The sequence below is a fragment of the Balearica regulorum genome, chromosome 2, assembly GCF_011004875.1.
Source record: "Balearica regulorum gibbericeps isolate bBalReg1 chromosome 2, bBalReg1.pri, whole genome shotgun sequence".
Lineage (NCBI taxonomy): Eukaryota > Metazoa > Chordata > Aves > Gruiformes > Gruidae > Balearica > Balearica regulorum.
This window is the reverse complement of record NC_046185.1, coordinates 84,677,405-84,699,363: the sequence shown is the minus strand read 5'-3', so window position 1 is coordinate 84,699,363 and position 21,959 is coordinate 84,677,405. Positions and strand designations below refer to the sequence as shown.

Below are 21,959 nucleotides of genomic sequence, written 5' to 3'. Positions count from 1 at the left end.
TGCGAGTTAAATCCTTATTCCAGAGAAACACAAAATGGGTGGGAACTGAGGTCTGCTGTCTCTCCAACAGCTCCCACAGTCATATGGGAGCTGTTTCACTCTTCACGATGTTGAAAGGAAATATGGAAAGCAGGCGAGAAGGAAAGATTTTCTATCCTAGTTTTGGCTGCTTTGATATCCAGTGCCTGACCTACAGTTCTTTAATTGCTGAAAATATTGGAAGCATGAAAAGAAAATCTTGAGTGCCAGAAGCCAAAATAGCATATTGTAAGGCAGGTGTAAAATACTTTTTGCAGGTAGGAGAGGTGGGTTCAGGTTCTCTCCAACAAGGAAGCTTTAACCTAAGTCATCAAGTCTGAGCTGGCTTTTCTACTGAGTGTTCTATCCTTTGACCAGTTAAGGTGACTCACTCAAATTGCTGTCTCCTCTAGTGCTTTATTGCTTTTGCTTTTTCACGCCATATCTTACTTTAATATATCATTCAATGAAATGTTTGTGTGCTTGTTTGTTTTTCCTTTCCACAAATAGTTTAAATAAGTACATTGTGAGAGAAATAAAACTGAAATTTTTTTAAAATTTTTTTTTAGCTTGGCAGCTGTTATGTGCACCACTCTTTTTATTAGCTGGCAATGGCACTTTTGGTGATGTAGAAATAAGAGCAATTGGATAGGACAAATAAATCATTTTGACCTATATATAGCTTCCATATATTAAAAACTTCACAGAAGGAAAGAAGGGCTGACAAATTATCAGGAAAACAATTATGGTATATAAAAGACTTAGAGCCTTTCTCCTTATTTTTTTTTTCATCGTCTGAAGTTAGTGAAGAAGGCTTCTCCCTTGAAGAAGGGACTGTAATTGCTTCATTTGTTAAAAGCTGTTGTAAATGAGTCCGGCCTTGAGAAAAAATGTCTTGTCAATCTCTTCTTTTGTGCTTCCTCCCTCTGCTTCCATTACCCACTTCAAGGCTTTTACTTTCTCTGCTAGGCAAAGTGCCCAGGAGACAAGGGCGCAGTTAAGCAGGGCTGCTTAGTTCTGCTCTTAGGCTAGTGTCAATTGCAGCCCTGGGAATCAGCCCCTTCCGCTACTAGTCTCTCTAATGGTTGTGTTCAAAATGGCTTATGTCATCATGTCATCAACTTCATGTCAGAGAGACATGCTTCAAAACAGGTACTGGGACTGACCATACTCGTTTGCAGTGACGAGCCAATAAGCAGGAGAATAATATCTTAATATCTTTCTGTTTTCTTTTCTGCCTTTCCATTTTATGATTTTTTTAGTCAAAATATATGTGTATCCTACCTTTGACAGGATTGTATACTGCTGTGTAAAATATCACCTGTTAGCAATTTATATCTTTGTGACTCACAGTGGAAACCTTGTTATGTATCAAAAGAAATGTAATGTTATGAAAGCAATGAAATATGGTGTTACTTTGTGTGTCTCCATAAAATAGAATTTTTCTTAGGGTGTTTTTAAAAATTTCTATGATTTTAAAAGCTTGAAAGTAATATTCTTATGTAGCTTTCTGTTACTTTGGGTTATACATACTACAATGGGTATTTATTGGTTTATTTCTTCATAGGTATTTCATTGATCATAACACAGAAGAAGATAGGTATTTCACCATTGATGCTAGTACTGGGACCATTAAGACTGCCAAGACCTTTGACAGAGAGGAGACACCTTGGTACAACATCACAGTGGCTGCTTCTGAGATAGGTAAATAATATATTTGGCACATAGTATTAAAAAAAAAAAAAAATAGAAAAGAAAATAATAATTTTCAGATTTTAAGAAACACTATCTTCAGATGTTACGTTCTTTTTAACACCAGTGGGTTTTTAGCCAGTTTGGATGAAGGATAGTTTTCTGTGTGTGTGTAAATTCCCTAATTACAAAGAACAAATAAACAAAACCCCACATGCCTATGTGATTCCACCTGTGTAAATTTACCATGTTTTTCTGTATGTGATAGAAGGCTGCCAGTTTACCCAGGAACAGTTCCAGGCTTTCAGTGTCCTAAAATCAACAGCTTGCCCCGTTTGTGTGTAGTATTTTGTATCTCTTAGAAGATAACACTATACAGTACTGTCTGAGAAATTCATCCTTCGTTCTTGTATCTGCTATTAACCTATTTTAGTGAATTACATGTTAAATATGCCAATATTAATTCATATCTGACAGTTGCCTAGTAGTTGCTGATTATCAGGGTATACCTCTGGCCTTTTAATAGGCAAATTGCCAAGTAAAGATACAATAAATACTTGCTTGTGCATTTGAAAGGCCTCAAAGTCTGATGAATTTCCATTGCCTCAGATAAGCCCTGCAACAGTAAAGAAATGTCTGACTGAGTAGTCCCAGATAAATATTTTTACATGAGGCAAGGACAGTTTAAAGAACATTTCAGTTAGCCTTTTTATTACAGGGTCTTTATTTTGGCACAGTCAAAGTTTTAAAGTAAAAAAAAGTCAACAAACCAAATGAAAAAAAAAATCTCAACCTGGATCAGTAGATCCAGTCCTGCTAAGTACTCTTCATGATACTGTCTTTCAGTGGCAGTGATTTTGATCAAAACTGTGAACTACTTTTATGTATATTCCTTTCCTTTTTCTTTTTTTCATTCGTTTTGGTGTATTCTGTCATTGCCAGATGACACAATACCAGTTTTACCTGTAGCAGGTGCCACTGACATTATTGAGCCCCCTCTGCTTTCATCTTTTTCATCCCTGCGTTAAAATAGAATCTGTTCTGCCCCTATATCGCTAGCACATGCTACAGAATTAACAGCACATATATATTTTACAAGGACAACAAATTATTTCTTATTATTGTACCTGCTTTCACAACTAAATTGACATTTTGAACAAATTAAATTTCTATTGTAACTAGTAAAATTTAGAGTTTTATGGTTAGCCCTTTAAAAAAGGTAACCACTGACGCTTCAGTGTGCTTGACAGTGTCTTTGTATATAATGTGCAGCATGAAATGAAATATACTTTAAGTCTAATCATAAGCAGGTGCATAGTAAGTGTTAATTTGAATTAAGATTTAAAAGCCACATTGTGACATACTGAAAAGAGGGAGTGGTCACTAGTCTTTTTGGGAAGCCATCCAAATGTAATTATTTTGCAGAAATAAATCTCAATAGCATTAAACTTAAATGTAGCTTTCTACACATTATTATTTCACATAGTCAATTGAGTGGTAGTACACGTACCATGCTGAGAGAATAGTATGGAGAATAGAGAAGGATTATGTTTATTACTGAAAGAGAATATGAGTAACAGGGATGAAATACCTTTTTTTTTTAAGACAGCGTGCTTAGAATTCTTCATTCCAGGTGTAACGTTACAGGAAAACAGAGATTTTTTTTTTTTTTTTTTCCCTTGCATTGCCTTTCTTACTGTTAAAGTTGAGGCTGGAAAGATAAGTAAATCTATAATGTCAGTTTGAAAAACAATTTGGTTATGAAAAAAGGAAGAGACAGCAGTGAAGAAGAGATGGATGGCAGGCAGATGGACAGGGAGCCTAAATGACAGGCAGCCTTTCCCTGTGTCTACTTCTTTGGCCATTTTCTTACCTACAGTAATTTGAAAATTACAATATTGCTGTACTCTTCCAAATCCATTGTGAAATCAGTAATTGGATCTATGATGGAAGAAGGAGCATATGTTGTGTATAGAGCATCAAAGCCAAAACTCTTGTGTTAAGTGCTATCTATCCCATATCTACAGACTTCTATGGCATTCACTTTCAAGTCCATGTACAAGGAATTGCAGAACTAAGACTAAAGCTGAAAAACAGGTGGAAGGCTGTGACCACAATATAATTTAGCTGTTAGAGTGGCAGTCTTCAGGTTCATCTGACATGGTAGAAGGCATTTGTAGCTTCTGACACCATTTGCTTAGCCAGGAACATAGCAGAATCTGCGAAGCCCAGAAAGACTGTACTGCTTCAACAATAAGAGGTGCTCTGCTGAAATAATGTTATGGTTATAGTTTGTTTCTTGAAGTGTTTTCTTCTCTTGACTTTATGTTACACTTCATTGACAGAATTCAGTTTCTACTAATCATCCTTTGGGCAGTTATTTCTAGTTGTGCTTGTTTTATGCAAAAGAAATCAACACCAGATTTCTATCCTCAAATGCAAGACATCCTCATGCTTTGGCCTTATTGTTTCTGAACTTTTCATAAGATATTTATTTCACTTTTAGTCTCAGTATGTGATATACACTCTGCATTGATCAAATGTCCCCTCTGAAATCAGTGGAAGTTCTACCACTTTCCTCTGTGGGAGTGACCTTGATGTAATGATTAGCGATTTTTCTGTTTATGCAGATACTCCTAAAGCACACCAGAATCCATTGCCATGAGAATGGACGGGGCAGTCCTTTTTTTCTTTAACATGCATTTTTCTTTAACAGCAGCATACAGTGAGGAAGAGTGGGATTTTGGTGTTCAGGGCACAGGTATTAAAGCTGTTGCCTTGATTGTTTCAGTACCAGTACTTCTGGAAAACTCCTTGCGGTATTAGGGAATAAGAAAGATGATAAAATAATACTTTATATTTTATATTGAATGATCTACAGACTATATTTGGGGCAGGGGGAAGGACTACATCTTGATGGTAATAGGATTTTAAAATACAGTTTCACATAGAATTATTCACATTTCATTAGTTTGTTAGAATTCTTTGAAAAAGTTTAGGAAAGATTATTTGAAAGAGAAAGGAGATAATAGAATTTGCTTGGCTCTGTTACAGACTTTTGACCAAGTCTTTGACAAGAGTAATAGAAATAGGAAAATACAGAGCAAGTGCACAAAGTTTTATAACAGATGAAAGACTGATTTAGAGGAAGCAAATACAGTCATAGTGAATGGTTGCTCCTTTGGGAGTGGAATAGGTTAAGGCTGAGCTATTTTAAGGACTGGTGTAGGATCTGTCAGTTAACCTCCCTAGCTGCTAAGAATTAAGGAAGACTGAGAGAAACTCATGTAAGAACAAGACACACAGAAGTATGGGCTAGATAAATTAACTGTGAAGTGGACTGAAAATTGTCTGAAAGGGCAGGCTCAAAGGGTTGTGATTAGCAGCTGCAGGCCAACCCCAGGGGCTGATACTGGATACAATACTGTTTAATCTCTTCATTAATAACCTGGTGGATGGGACAGAGTGCACTCAGCCAGTTTGCAAATGACATAAAACTGGAGCAGTGGCTGAAAGACCACAGTGTCATGCTGCCATCCAGAGGGATCTTGACAGGCTGGAGAAATGGGTGAACAGAACCTAGTGAAGTTAGGTAACAGGAAATGCAGAGTCCAGCACCTGGAAAGGAGTAATCCCGTGCACCAGTACACATGCACGGCCAACTGACTAGAGAGCAGCTTTTCAAAATAGGACGTGGAGGTCCTGGTGGATGCAAGCTGAACATGGGCCAGCAATGTGCCCTGTGGCAAAGAAGGCCAACTGCATCCTGCACTGCATGAGGAAGAGTCTTGCCAGCAGGTTGGGGGATGTGGTCCTTCCCCTCTATACAGCACTGGTGAGGCCACACGTGAATTGCTGTGTCCAGGTCTGGGCTCCCCAGTACAAGAGACATGGAGCAACTGGACTAAGTCCAGTGAAGGGGCATGAAATCATTAAGAACTGGAGTACGTCAAAGAAGGAAAGGCTGAAAGAGCTGGGACTGTTTAGCCTGGAGATGAGAGGGCTCAGAAAGAGCTTATCAGTGTGATTAAATACCTGATAAGGGCAGGAAAGAAGTTGAGTAAAGATGAGCGAAGATGAGGAAAGACTCATCTGAGTAGTGTCCAGTGAAATGACTGGAGGCCATGTGCACGAATTGAAATACAGAAAATTCCATTTAAGCATAAGAAAAAACAAGATTTTTTCTTGGAATTGGTCAAAAATTGGAACAAGTCACCTACAGAGATTGTGGAGTCTCTGTTCTTGGAGATATTCAAAACCAGACATAGCTCAGAGCAATGTACACTAGTTGACCCAGCTTTGAGTAGGGGAGTTGGACTTGCTGATCTGTGGAGGTGCCTTCCAACCTCAGCCATTCTGTGATTGTGTGATATTGGGAACTGTGTGTGGAATGTGGGGAAGAAAAAGGACAATTATTTATCACAAATAGTGATGTATTCTCAAAGAAAGGAGGTGGCTGTAAAAATGATTGTTGGTGATTCAACTAAGGTTTCTCTCTAGCATATAGTAGTGCTGATAACAAAAGCAAAATCAACAATAACAGCAAAACCCCAAAGCACAGCCCCTGCAAGAGAAAGGTGGCACTAAAATATAAATGGATGGACTTCTGCCAGTTCCAAAGCCAATTTCAGTTAGAAAAATAAACATGTACTTCTATGTTTTCAAAGCAGTGCTGCAAATAGGACAAATAATAGTATCCTTGAAGTCTTTGTGCTCAATAAGAAGGAATAAAAGCTGCAAGGAGAAATAAACACTGATGATTGAAGGAATCAGAGAATGTCTTGATTTGAGAATCAAAGTGAGGATTATAGCTTTCACTAGAAATTTCTACTTAGAAAGATATCACGGAAGACTGTGTCAGGAAACTCCTTTTAGATCTTAATTCTAACAACTGAACTCATTGTGTTCAATATCCGCTCAGTAGACACAGAGCAAACCAGCTTCTAGATATGGCTTTCAGATGATGTTAACATCAAGAGATTACTGGGATTCATAAAGTACTGGACATTTAGATAGATGATAAGAATATCTGTGGTTATAATAAGAAACATGATTTTTTGAAAGCAAGATAAGTGCTTATAAGTCAGGGCAGATCTAGAGATTTAGAAGATACTTTCTATTGGGAGGTTTTCACATATTTCTCTTATGCAACTGGTAAGTATACCAGTGTGTAAAACAGATTTATGGATTTACTAGATCATTGATCTTTTTGGGGTGAAGTTGCAGTGTTCCTGAGTGTCTCCAAAATGCTCTGCAATGGCTGAAAATGGAAAAGCAGATAATTTCCTACTATTTACCTAAAGGACCGACTTGAATGCAGTGAATGCACGAACTTATCTTTGAAGGGTCCATAAAGAGTTCCTAATCTGTAAAGCTGTGGAGACTTAAAGAAATGCTGGTAAGAGACAGTAAAAAATGACCACATGAAAGGATACTGCACATACAGAGCTTTGATACCACAGTGTATTACAAATGAAAATACTTAAAAGACATCATTATGCAATCGATTTTACAGACAAAACAAAAATCTCCAAGGCTATCAGACGCAATCAGATATTGGAAAATAACCTGAAGATATTTGTCTTTGTTTATATGTCTTCTGTATTTGGTTCTCCATGAGTATTCTTTATACTAGCTTCAGGGAATAAGATATCAAAGTGTTGAGTCAGAGCAATAGCTCATTGACAAAACATGCAATACCATGTGATGTGGTATTGAAAGGATCCCGGAAAATACAGTCATTACAAAAACTACTCAAAGAAATAACTTTCAGAGATATTTTCACAGAGGGCGAATTGTGTTGGGTTTGCGTGGCAAGGTTTTGGTAGCGGGGGGGGCTACAGGGGCGGCTTCTGTGAGAAGCTGCCAGAAGCTTCCCCTGTGTCTGACAGAGCCAATGCCAGCCGGCTCCAAGATGGACCCACCACTGGCCAAGGCCGAGCCAATCAGCGCGTCTGTGATAACATATTTAAGAAGGGAAAAAAAACAGAGAGAGCTTTTGCAGCCAGAGAGAGGAGTGAGAAGATGTAAGAACATCTGCAGACACCAAGGTCAGTGCAGAAGGAGGGGCAGGAGGTGCTCCAGGTGCCTGAGCAGAGATCCCCCTGCAGCCCGTGGTGAAGACCATGGTGAAGCAGGCTGTCCCCCTGCAGCCCATGGAGGGAGGATGAGGGGGTGTAGAGATTCCACCTGCAGCCCATGGAGGACCCCACACCGGAGCAGGTGGAGGCACTTGAAGGAGGCTGTGGCCTGTGGGAAGCCCAGGCTGGAGCAAGCTCCTGGCAGGACCTGTGGACCCATGGAGAGAGGAGCCCACGCCAGAGCAGGTTTGCTAGCAGGACTTGTGACCCCGTGGGGGACCCACGCTGGAGCAGTCTGCTCCTGAAGGTCTGCACCCCGTGGGAGAGACCCCACGCTGGAGCAGTTCGTGAAGGACTGTCTCCCATGAGAGGGACTCCATGTTGGAGCAGGGGAACGATGAGAGGAGTCCTCCCGCTGAGGATGAAGAAGCGGCAGAAACACCGCGTGATGAACTGACCGTAACCCCCACTCCTCATCCCCCTGTGCTGCTGAGGGGGGCGGAGGTTGAAGCTGGGAGTGAAGTTGAGCCCGGGAAGATGGGAGGGGTGGGGGGAGGTGTTTTAAGAGTTGATTTTATTTCTCATTCCTCTACTCTGTTTTGCTTGGTAATAAATAAGATGAATTCCCTCTCTAAGTTCAGTCTGTTTTGCTCGTGACGATAATTAGTGAGTGATCTCTCCCTGTCCTTATCTCGACCCATAAGCTTTTCGTTGTACCTTTTCTCCCGTCTAGTGAACGAGAGGAGTGACAGAGCGGCTCTGGTGGGCACCTGGCCCTCAGCCAGGGTCAACCCCCCGCACCAATAAACCCTGTTCAGAATTAAAATATGTGAAAAGGCAGGACAGCTCACAAGAATAAGAGTTTGGAACAGTTAGCTTGTAAGAATTAGGGTAAAAACATTGAAGTGCATTGTCTAACTATACGCAGTTTTTTCATCAGTAAGTTTTGGTAGAAACATAAACAATAACAGAAAGATATAGCTATACAATTCAGAGGAAAGCAGGATACATACAGAGAAAAAATAATTTGCAGCAGTGACATGAAACCCCTTGAGAGCCCTGTAATCACATGAAATAAACAGTTAAGGTATATTATTATAGTGGGGTGCAGTTATACCTTTTCTTTAGGTGCACAGGGATATTGCCGCCTCATACTGCCATCAGTGAACAGCAAGGTATGAGAAGAATTTGCCAGTTCTTTTTCATGTTTTGTGGTTACATTGCTCAGAAAAGACATTCCTAAGATTTTGGTAGGAGATTAAAATATATGTTACTTCTGATAGCATTACATAAGACTGTCATATGGAAAATAAGAACTGAAGGTAGAATGGAGATGTAAACAGAATAAATCTGTTAATGCTATTAAGAGGCACACTGATTTATTTTACAAAAAATAAAATCAAAAGACAAAAATACACAAATCATTTCTGTTTATTCTGAAACAGATGAAAACAACATATGCATTGCCTGAAGGAAGTAAGTCTATGGAGTAATATCTTCCTGGCATAAAGGATTGAAAGAAATAGAAAAGAACACAAATTGATGACATTTTATTTTATTATTTATTTAATCAAGAATAACTTTAATGCCTTGTGTCAAATAATTAAATTTTAGAAAAAGGACCCCTTTCCGAGGTCTAAAAGGAAGTAACCTAAATCAGAACAAGGTGCCGGTACAGTGTTATAAACTCCTAACCCTCTGTATCTGGTGGACAGCAGGATGATTGTTTAATACAAATGAGTTTGTTGCTGGCTTTGTGTCTTAGTTTTCCCTTGAAGTGAATTTTTTCTTACACTAAATATAAAATTTCCTCATAGTGATTTTCAGTCTATAATTTTTTCTTTAAAACTAATTTTTTTTTTAACAATACAGAGGACACGTAAATAATGAAATTCACTCATCTTTTTTTTTAACAACAGCACAGGGAAATTTTGGGTTATGTATTGTTTTCCTACATTTATGATTATCTCTATAGGTACATTACAGAACCAGACATAAAAGTGTTACCTTAAACCTTGGCCCCACCAAGAAAAAAATTACATTCATTCTTCGTCTTTGACCTCACTTGCATTCTGCCTGCTAACTTGGTTTCAGAAAGAGTTTTGGTATTGGTAGAAATTACTTTATTTTTCCAAGAAACAGAATCTGCCACAAAAATAGTTCCCTAAATGTGGACCAGATTAAAGTAGATTTTAAAAACTACAAGATCTGAGTTTTAAGACTATCTTCCTCATGGACTAGTGACAAACTGGATACCTGATATCTTTTTGATTGTGAGAGCAAGACACAATACTGGTACCCCGTCCAAACTTTAAATGATACACAGTTTATTTTCAGCCTTGGCAAGTTGCCTACTAATGGACCATAAAATCACAATAATATGATTTGTAGCAGAATCTGCTGTTCTTTTAAATGTACTTATCAATGCAATAAGGAAAGCCTACACCAACCTATTAAAAAAAAAAGTTGTCAAAAGGCAGCTAGTTCTCCATCCTGCTCAAGAAGTGATGCTTCTAATTCCAAGTTCGATGCTTATTTTCCCATTTATCTTGGTTTAGTCATTGGCATCTAGGCATGATGGATTTTCTTCTCTCCTGTTTCTTTGGGGAAAGGTATGATGAAGATATCCCTACGTTGTCATCTGAAGATGGTGTAGGGTATGGCTCTTCCTGGCTCCCCAAAGAAGAGACACACTTGGGGATCACATGACATTTCCTAGTTCAGGGGTTTGTGGATCAGAATCTCAAAATTGACATTTCTGGCCACAGAGCCAGTATATTTTGTGGTGCCTTGATCTACTCAGGAGGTGAGCACCCCTGTTTTCTATGAGCTGCAGAATTTTGCTTGCATTAAGGTAGAGGGAGTTGCCAGCTTGAGAGCGCTAAATGTTTTAAGTCTGCTGCAGTGCTATTATTCCTACTATTGCTCCTGTTGCTACTACTGCTACCACTACTAGCATGATCCAAGAGAAGTGATCAGTGTCTCCAGGTTTGTGTTCATCAGTGTAAAGACAAATTTTGCCATAAGAAAAAATAAAACATTTTCTAGCCAACTTCAGGTAACAATATTTAAAAGTACCCACTACCTTAAAAAAACAGAATAGAACATTACACTTATTACTAGATTCTCCATAATTTTCTCCTTGCCAGAAAATTTAGTTTATCACATATACACTATCCTGTATTAAACCCAATATTTTCTGAATATTACCGCTCTCAGTTACATGCTAGACATTCTTTCATCAATTTAGTTCTGTTTCTATAGTATATTTTATCCTTCCTAGATCTATGTTTAGTCTTCTAATGTGTCAAAACTAATCATTATTAGAGAAGTGTGATGAGTGCTTTCTACTTCTCTTTAAAAAAGTACCAGAATAGATACCTGAACTTCCTAAGTATTGGCTTGCCTGATAAGGTGTTGTTGAAAAGATGTCTAAATGAGGGAAAAAAATTGTTATTGTACTGATTAAGAGAAATGTTTAATACTGATGATGCAAAAGCATAGACATTAATCCTATGCTAGGTGAAAATTTTTGTTCTAGATCATGAAAACATGTAAATTTTTTTTTTTTTTTTTTTTGTAAAATTCTTCACTCTTTTAAAATAGTTCAGGCTGTCTTTGGGTTAAATTATTCACTCAGCTTTCATAATAATAACTGTTTAACTATACTAGTCTAACTAAAAAAACCCAACCAACCAACCAAAACCCAAGCAAAAAGCAGAAAAACAAAATCACAAAAGACTGTTGATGTCAGGACTGTTGTTCTGAATGTCATTCAGGTAGAATTTATTTTCATAAAGCCCATGGGAATTTTGTTAATATGAAAGAAAGTCTTAAACAGCAATAGCCTTAGTAAAAAGCTTTCTTCTTAAATAGGGGTTTTAAAGTTTGCCCACAGAAATTAATGGAAGAGCAGATTCAAGACTTCAGACTGGCTGTTGATAGGGACTTCTGTAAGATCACAGAGGACTCACTGGTGGAGGGGCTGATACTCAATGAAACTGCTTAACTTTGCAGATACTTAGTATTCTGGCAGAACTGTTTATTCTGGGAAAAGTCTCAAGGATAAGAAAGCAAGTTCCTAGCATAGGTGAATCGGAGCAATGTTTCTGCTTCAGTTACCCCTTAAAACAGTGAGCATTCACTTTGAAAAAATCTACTCTTGAGGCATAATGCTAACAGGACACGGAATGGATCTGGCTGTTTCATAATGTGCAGGACTGAAATATATGTCAGCACTGATTATCTTAAAACTGGAAATCTGCCCAACTGCTGCAAGAAATTTGTCTAATTAACGAACACGTACTACTAAAAGGACCAGTTATTACACTGATTTGGAGATTACAGGTGAGTTGTACAGCTGAAAAAGATTGGAATTTATATTTCTTTTATAATAAACAACAAAGCCAAACCTAAGAAAAAAAAAAAAAAGAGTTTGTGAGGTCCCTCTTAATTCATTCTCATTTCTCCCCCCATTATAAACTGTGCTATTGTCTTGCATACACATCTATGTAGTATATACAATCTGACGAACTTCAAGACTGTTTTGGTAAGTGGTGTTAATACTTTCCCTATTAGCATTTTGTAGCGAGTAGGCTGTTATTATGGAAATTTGCCTGCAAATGTCAACGATCCCATGAGGTAACTGCTTCCAGGAAGATACTAATAATACCTTGTGCATTAAGAACTCTTTTGAACTGGTAAGGTATTTATGAATACTTTGTACTGCAAAGCAGCTGCAGAACAAATAAACGTAAACTCTCTGAATCTCCATGAAATCTCTGTGAAAATAATGCAAAATTAACAGACTGGAGCAAGACTGCACTGGGTAGGAATGATGGGCATACAAGAGGACACATTCAAGATGGGGCAAATAGGTTTGATACACTGAACTGAAACAAAAGTATTTACCATTTTTTTTGCCACACATTGGACTAAAAAGTTTGATTTTCCTCCCCCAGTTACTATTCCAAATACGCCCGACCTACAGAGCAGTTCTCTATCTCTGGTACCCTCTGCCCTGTGCTCTTCCTGCTTTTTTGCTCCCTTCCTCTTAGATGTATTATGCCCCCTTATAGCTTTGAAGACAGCCCTGCTTTGAGCTGGAGACTGGACCAATGACCTCCAGAAGTCTCTTTCAACTAAAATTTTTCAGTGATCCTATGATTATCTGATAACCACAACTTTTCTTGCCTTCTGGCAAAAGCTTCTTCAGGACTCCTCTAGTATTAAAATCTTCAATTCCTTCACTATAGTTTATGAATGCACTCCCAAATGGATTTATTCATCCTTAACCCTTTGCTGTGATTTCTGCCTTCTGTCTCCTTTCTATGCTTTGGTGTGCTCTCTCTTTATCTGCTTTGTGTCCTGCCTTTCATTTATACCACTTTCTAGTTCACATACCTCACAAAATCTGTGTGAAACCCTCAAGAACAAAGCTCCTTTAAGTTGTAGATCATCTCTAGATCATCTCTAGATCATCTATTGCTAGATATCATGTTCTGTAATTGTCATTACAGGATTTTTGTAATTGGATTGTCTGATGACATTGACATAGGAAGTTACCTAAATGAGTTTGTAAGCTATATTTCAGTGAGCAATAGGAAATATTCAATCTCTCTGCTGGTGCTATTCTGCATAATCTCATGACCTACTTCCAGGGAAGAAACAACATGTTTTGGGGTTAATACTCATACTGCAAAGGGTCTCCTGAAGAGAAGATTGCTTCCTTCAGTAATAAGAGTAAAGGTAGATGAATGGTTCCTTTCTCCCAACTGCTTAGTAAACAGCCAAGTGTCATTCTTCCTCACCTTTGCTTCATATATTCCTAGCATTTTAACATTCCTCAAAGTTTTCCACTAGAACTGTTTTCTAGATAGCAATGGAAAGCCTCAGTCTTGCGTGAACACAGTTAGATAGCCTACTTCAGTCCCTTAGTTCACCTGTTAAAAAGATATTCACAGTTCTGGGGTAAAACTGAAAAAAAAAACAACAGTCAAGGAAAATTTCAGCAAGTAAATGGAATTTTCAAATCTATAAATGTCTTCTGAGTGTGTTGTTCTAACTTCTAATGCCAATTGGGAATAGAAGTTCCTAGATTATTGTGGTGGGTTGACCCTGGCTGAGGGCCAGGTGCCCACCAGAGCTGCTCTATCACTCCCCTCTTTCATTAGACAGGGCAGAAAAGGTACAATGAAAAAAAAAACTTACGGGTCGAGATAAGGACAGGGAGAGATCATTCTCTAATTATCATCACGAGCAAAACAGACCGAACTTAGAGAGGGAATTCATCTTATTTATTACTAAGCAAAACAGAGTAGAGGAATGAGAAATAAAACCAAATCTTAAAAACACCTCCCCCCACCCCTCCCATCTTCCCGGGCTCAACTTCACTCCCGGCTTCAACCTCCGCCCCCCTCAGCAGCACAGGGGGACGGGCAGTGGGGGTTACGGTCAGTTCCTCACGCGGTGTTTCTGCCGCTTCTTCATCCTCAGGGGGAGGACTCATTGTTCCCCCGCTCCAGCGTGGGGTCCCTCTCACGGGAGACAGTCCTTCACGGCCTTCTCCAACGTGAGTCTCCTCCACGGGGTGCAGACCTTCAGGAGCAAACTGCTCCAGCATGGGTCCCCCACGGGGTCACAAGTCCTGCCAGCAAACCTGCTCTGGCGTGGGCTCCTCTCTCCACGGGGCCACAGGTCCTGCCAGGAGCTTGCTCCAGCGCGGGCTTCCCACGGGGCCACAGCCTCCTTCAGGTGTCTCCACCTGCTCCGGCGTGGGGTCCTCCACGGGCTGCAGGTGGAATCTCTACACCCCCTCATCCTCCCTCCATGGGCTGCAGGGGGACAGCCTGCTTCACCATGGTCTTCACCACGGGCTGCAGGGGAATCTTGCTCCTGTGCCTGGAGCACCTCCTGCCCCTCCTTCTGCACTGACCTTGGTGTCTGCAGAGTTTCTGACATCTTCTCACTCCTCTCTCTGGCTGCAAAAGCCCTCTCTAACTGTTTTTCTTTTTCTTAAATATGTTATCACAGAGGCGCTGATTGGCTCGGCCTTGTCCAGGGGTGGGTCCATCTTGGAGCCGGCTGGCATTGGCTCTGTCAGACACAGGGGAAGCTTCTGGCAGCTTCTCACAGAAGCCACCCCTGTAGCCCCCCCGCTACCAAAACCTTGCCATGCAAAACCAACACAATTATCTAAGTTAAGTCTTCCTTTTCTGTTGACTTTTTTGATCTCCTGTCTATTCCCATTTTATGGGGATAATTGACTAAGTTCCCAAAGTGAATTAAAATCATCAGATGAACATAGACATATTAGTTAAAAAGAGAATATGAAAAATCTGGAGAACTTCTAAACCCCAGACTCTTTGACTAGTACCCCAGGTGAAAATAGAGAAAGAAAGTTTCTTTGTCAAAAGAAACTTCAACATTCTCAAATATTCTTTCATTGGGAGGCTACATTACTGGTGGCTTTGAAGCCATATGTGTCTAATCAATGTTATTCAGAATTCTGAGCAGAGACCGTTAAATACGTGACGAATCTAAGGCATTTTACAAATGACCCTTTTTGACAGAAACATGAAGTGGATTAATTAAGATCAAAATAACCAAGGCAAATGAAGTTTAGACCACTATTGTTTTGGGTTTTTTTTCACACAGCAGCATGCACTTTTAAAATATCAGTCTGTAAGACCCCATTCTTCCATCTTGTGTTTGAAAGATTGACTTTACTGTTTTCTACTGATAGTTTCATTTAATCGGTGAAAGTAAAATGAAGTTTGTCATCTAATGGTTTGATGCTTATACAGACCTCAGGAGGTGTATTTTAGCTAATTATAAAAAGTTTTAATACATAATTATTTCAACAAAATAAAATTTTCTCAGTACTTAGTAGTAAGAACAAGGGAATTATGGATTAAAAAATGCAGGTTTTTCCCATTTTATCAGGGAAAGTGTATTCTCATTGAAATGATTCTATTTATTGTGCTTTTTTGAGGGTGAACACTTTTTGAGGGTGAGGTCTCATGAAAGTACAGATCATAGCGTAAGACACCGTTACTTAAACATTGTTTTCTTACTGGTATGTCACTGCTAAAGCAAGATTCATTAACTACATTCTGTAATAGCATAACTTGTGAGGAAGCTGAACACAAGCTTGGGAAAGGTTTATATGTGCCTATGCATTCATATTTTCTTGTTATTTTGTTATTTTATTTCCTAAACTCTTTAAGGGACTGATAAAAAGAAAAAAGTTTTAGTATTTTTCATATTAGATTTTATGCAGTACTGTGATGACACTTACATGTTCATTACAAAGCAATTGATCATTTATGTATGCGATAACTCCAACAGCTTTCTCCCACTTCAGTTCCAGAGTAACTTGTTTTATTGATATAACAGTAACTTAAGACTCATACCATACTTTCCACTCTTTTTTTTTCAATTATTGTTCAAAACAGTTAACGAAGCACAGCAAACAACATCTTGTAGTACCTTGGTACCTAAATGTCTGCAGCTGGATCGAGTTCTCATCCAGTTATTTGTTAAGAAGCCATGTTTAAATTGAGGATGTGATGGAATATTGAGTATTTCAAAAGGCTTAATACCCCCTTGTGTATTTTGCAGACAATCCTGGGCTAGTGAGCCACGTTCCAGTTGGTGTTAGAATACTGGACGTCAATGACAACCCTCCAGAGCTCGCCAGAGAGTATGATGTAGTCGTCTGTGAGAATGCGAAGCCTGGTCAGGTAACTCTCCTCCCCTGGCACAACTTGAGGCCATTTCCTCTTGTCCTCTTGTGCCTATCGAGGCGCTTCATTGCAGTCCATGGTTTGACAATTTTATCCAGTGCCTTCACTTTTTTGCAAAGATTCAGCTCTTATGTAGCACTCTATTCTGGTTTTGCATTGTTACATAGGTTGTAAGTTGAAATTGTGAGCTCATATCTTTCCTGAGGAATATATTACTAGTCATAACAGGTTTCTCATCAAAACTGTAAAAGCAGTGTACATAAATGCATAGTGACATGTTGTGGTTTTACCCCAGCCGGCAGCTGAGCACCACGCAGCCGCTCGTTCACTCCCCCCCATCGGGATGGGAAAGAGAATCAGAAGAGTTAAAGTGAGAAAACTCGTGGGTTGAGATAAAGACAGTTTAATAGGTAAAGCAAAAGCCGCGCGCACAAGCAAAGCAAAGCAAGGAATTCATTCACCACTTCCCATGGGCAGGCAGGTGTTCAGCCATCCCCAGGAAAGCAGGGCTCCATCACGCGTAACGGTTACTTGGGAAGACAAACGCCATTGCTCCGAACGCCGCCGCCCCCCCTCTCTCTTCCCCCAAGCTCCTTATAAACTGAGCATGACGTCATATAGTATGGAATACCCCTTTGGTCAGTTTGGGTCACCTGTCCTGTCTGTGTCTCCTCCCAACTTCTTGTCCACCCCCAGCCATCCTGCTGGCAGGGCAGCGCAAGAAGCAGAAAAGGCCTTGGCCCCGTGTAAACACTGCTCAACAGTAAGTCCATAGAACAAAAACATCTCTATATTATCAATGCTGTCTCCAGCACAAATCTAAAACGTATCCCCACACTAGCTACTATGAAGAAAAATCAATCCTCTCAGCTGAAACCAGTACACGACATATTTCTGGTTTTAACATTGAGACTATAAAAATGCAGTAGTTCATCAGACTATAGGCTGGCCAAAGTTATCTTGACTCTAACAGTGGCCAAAAGCTGACACCTAAAGAGCAGTATAAGAACATGGCAAGTGAGTATGATACTTACCCCAAGTACTTCCCTGGTCTCAGATGATTTGCAGATAATTTTCTGATCCAAATGTGGTTTCTGCATTTTTAATAATCCTTTAATAGCCATCTCTTGTCTGATAGGAATCTGTCTAGTTTTTCCTACAACAAACATAAACTTTTGATATCTGCTACTTCATGCATCAAGGAATTTTACAGTTTAATTGCATGTTTCAGGAAGACCTTCCACCTTCTTTTTCTTTTTTTTTTTTTTTTTCTTTTTTTTATATTCCCATTCAGTCTTCAATCGATATTTAACACTTCTTATGTTGGGAAAAAGAGAGTGAGCAGTTGATCTCTTTTTATTATCTCTGTGCCATTCATAAATCTCTAGCACATTGCCCCTCAGCTACTTCTTGTCCAGACTGAAGAGTCCTACTTAACTTGGACAAGCCATGATAAAGCCCTTCTAGACTTTTGATAATTCATCTTGTCCTTCTCTAAACCTTCTCCAATTTCCTCCTATTCACCTTGAGATGGGGAGTCAAGAGTCAAGATGCAGGCATGCAGTGGTTTATGATCTCATGATAGTTTATGCTTCATATTATAGGATGTTCTCTATTCCTTTCGTAGCAATTTCTAACAGTGGCTTTGCTTTTTTAACCACTAGTAACCATTGAATGCAAAAAACTGCCTGCCATAGCACCAATATCATTAGAAGTAATGGTTAGCTCAGAGATCATCATGTATGTGAAGACAAGACTTTATGTCTATGTATAATGAATTTCACCTCTTTGTATTGCCTGGCTACCAAGTATTGGAAGGTGTCAGCCCTTCCTCTGTTCTTCCTTGAACAATTCAGTATCATAAGTAGATTTGGTGGGCTGATTATTCATACTCTTTATAAGACATTTGTTATTACACTGACCAGCAAGTGCCTCAGCATAAATGTATGTGGAACAGGAAATCTCTGTGACTTCCTCTCCTTGTGGAATAGACAATTTACAGAAGAGACCCTATTTCCTGTCTTTTGAGCAATTTTTTGTTCAAGGACCTTCCATTATCTTATGACTGCGTAGTTTTTTTCAGTGTTCTTACTAAGACACCTCACTCACAGCCTTTGAAAATCTAAGTAGGTCTGTCTATCAACTGAATATCTCTTATTAACATGCTTATTAAAAATAATATTCTGAAAATGTCAAATATAGCCAAACATAGAAGAATTAGAACTTTGAAAAGATTTTTTTTTTTAAAAAAAAGGTAGGTGAAATCTCTTAAGCATTAATTAGAATTGCTTTCAACATATTCAAGTATTTTTAAAATTATATAAGTTAACAATAATTGTTAAATTGTTATAATTCATAATAAGCTAAAGCATGCAGTGAAGCTAGCTCAGAAATGCTCAGTTTGCTGGGGCCGGGGGTGTTGTTGGTTGTGAGTAGTTAATGTTTCCTATTAGAAAAGTTTGAAGTCTCCGATACTAGCTTTGCAAATGGAAATTTATGAGAGAGGTGTTGAAAGGATAAAATAACTTTTACTGTAACAGCATTTGCTCCTGATTTGGATCAGCGTCGTATTTCTCTCTGAGCTACTGTTGCAAGCATGAATGACTCCTGACCTCTGTAGCATTGCGGTTTAACACCTGAGATTAATGCTGCCATGAAGGACTCTACAAGCAGTAGTTTCATATGAAAGGCCGGATCAGCATCCTGTTGTATTCTTAAACTAACAGAACTCCATTACGTACATGACATACAATAATTTTTATTCACATTGCACAGCAAGGCTTCAGAAAAGATTGTGATACCATTGCACTGTACAAAACCCAAAAACAAACCACAAAAGTGTATGGCTCTTACTCAGAAGATCTTACTGTCTAGTTTAAGAAAGAAAATGACAGTTTTCAACAAATATTAGAGAGGGACAAATAAACAAGGATTACAGAACAAGACAAGTGTTCCATATGCTAAAAAGCATGCCTTGCTGGATGGTTTTGAATCACCGAAAAGGCAGTATTTACTCTCAGTTATCCATCATCTTGTGAGAATGATTCATAAGATTTATCCCTAAAGACCAAATTCTGTCAGGTACTGCTGGGCACTTCTGCTTGACTGGTCCTTGTGGTTGGGCTCCACCCCTGCACTGCCCTGTAAGAGTCCTTCTTTCTTTCCTCAGCACATCTATTTTGAATTTATTATATGCAAGATAAACTAACCAATACTTTGTCATTGGAAGACTTTGTGTGTTCGCTATTTTATTTTCAGCAGAGGCTTCTACAGAGAGAAATCACAGTATCATTTAATTGCACAGCCTCTGTCTCCTGCTTCTTTTTTGCTCCACAGCTCAATTTATTTATTGAAAAAAAAAAAAACAAAAACAAAAACAAAAAAAACCACCAAACCAGCCAATAAAACTTAAGGACTTAAGTGCTTAAATGAACCCCCCATAAGGCATGTCAAACAGAAAATGCTTGTGAGAAGATGATCATTTCCACAACGAAGTGACAGCTTTACTCCCTTAGCAGTCACCTTGTTGAGAAGATAAACTAAGTATCTCCAACAGCTTCCAGGTGAAGCCTGGTAGATATTATATATTAAAGTAGATAAAGCAGCTGTGATTTGATCTTAGATGGTATCCAGACTTGGAGAAATCTGACTTCTGGAAATATAATGATTTTGTGAATGATTATGAAATTTAGCCAATGTAGGAAAAGGAAATTCACTTCCACAAAGTGAACTTACAAATGAAATTTTCCTTTGCTTCAAATGTAACTTGTTTTATTATTTTTAAGACAATGGGAGGATATAGCAATGCGAAAAAAAGATTAAATGCTTTGTTCTGGAAAGCAAAGGAGTGAAGCGTTGACAGTTTTCTGAATGTTTTCATGTTCATGTCTGTCCTGGCAGAGTATGAACCTATTAAAATACCTGGCTAGATCTGCTAGTTATATTTGCTATAGCTTTCCAAAGATAACATTTTTTTGGGGTGCTTTTCAGAGAAATAATAAAGTTGTGATAATACTGAAATGTCATTTCCCTGACAGTATCCATCACTGTAAATTAACACACAGGTGTGTGCACGCGTGCATACGTACGCACACATATGTGCACAACACAACTTTTTCAGAATCGAAGTGTATAAATATTGTGCTGTCAACATGAGCTACCTCACCCTGGATGCTGTTATTTCTAATGGCCAAAGGAAATCAATGTTAGCTGGCAAGGAATGCCACTGCTGTAAGTTTCTCATGTGTGTATATTTACTTGTTTATTGATTCAGTTCTGAAAAAGATTTGAGTAGAATTTAGCACCTGCTCTCTATCCTCTTCAATTAGTTCTCTTCCATTCTTGAAATTCTTTCTTTTCTTTCCAACTCTTGCCTCTAAAAAAATAGCATAACTCTTCAGTTTCATCGCTTCAGTGCTGTCAAATGAGCTTTACAGCAGCTGAGGTTCTGTGTCTACATTTTTATTTTAATCAGCTTTGGTACGGTGCATGTTAATGTCTGCTAATAGGCCATTAATTAGTTGGTCTATTAATTAGAAAAGGGTTAACAGTACATTTGGACATCAAGAGGACACACACTTTTGTTGCTCACCTCTGAATGAATGTCTGTCTTTGAAATCTTTTCCTTAGAAAGCAAGAGCCTTTTGTGAAATAGCTTCAACTTTCTGTTTAAAAAAAGTTCTGTCAAAAATATTTTGACTTGTCCTATTACACATAAAATGTCTATTTTTCACAAGGAAAAACATGATTTCTATACCATCTTGTGCTATACTTTTTACATACATTGGTGAATTCAAGGGATACTTGAATTTCCATGTGTGAAATCAGGGAATGTAGACAGTATATTTTGTTGAGTTTTAAAATTATTCTTAAATAAATTTTATATTAGTGACACTAAGGTCTTGATCAAAGGTGGGGTTTTTTTGCAAAATGGCATGTACTTGAAGAAACATTCTATAAAATGTCACTGAATGTTTTACGTAAGAGAGAGCAACAGGATGAAAGTTTATTAATTTAATAAATTCCTATCTTTAAGGTCTTATCTGATTTTTTTACAGCTAGGTAGGGTATTTAACAGTATTTTTAGGGTTTGAGTAATAACAGAAACTGAGTCTCTTGAAAACATTCTTCCATCAACTTTTTTTGTCTTGCTTTGCCTCATACCATTTCAACATTATTAACTAAATATATCTAAGATAATCTTATATTTCTGTTTTTACATGGTAGTTGTTTCAATGACATATATGCCACCTTTGCAAAATTCAATAGACAGCACTTAGCTTTTGCCAAACTTTTTCACCAGTATTGCCATGACTTTGGTAAACTGCATGATTATAGGTGTTTCAGATTGATCTTATTCTGCTACAGCTCAGCAAAAAAGTATTACAACAAATATTCTCATCAATTATCATCAGTATTGTTA

General features: G+C 38.5%; 1 protein-coding gene across 3 annotated transcripts in view; it reads left to right on the top strand.

Annotated features, from left to right (window-relative positions):
* CDH18 (cadherin 18) overlaps positions 1-21,959 on the top strand; it is a 281,427-nt gene that overhangs the window by 242,350 nt on the left and 17,118 nt on the right. For all 3 annotated transcript variants that reach the window (XM_075744847.1, XM_075744848.1, XM_075744846.1), the window contains exons 9-10: positions 1,586-1,722; positions 16,413-16,534. In XM_075744847.1, coding sequence (XP_075600962.1) covers positions 1,586-1,722; positions 16,413-16,534 — 259 coding nt within the window. The remainder of the gene's footprint in view (positions 1-1,585; positions 1,723-16,412; positions 16,535-21,959) is intronic.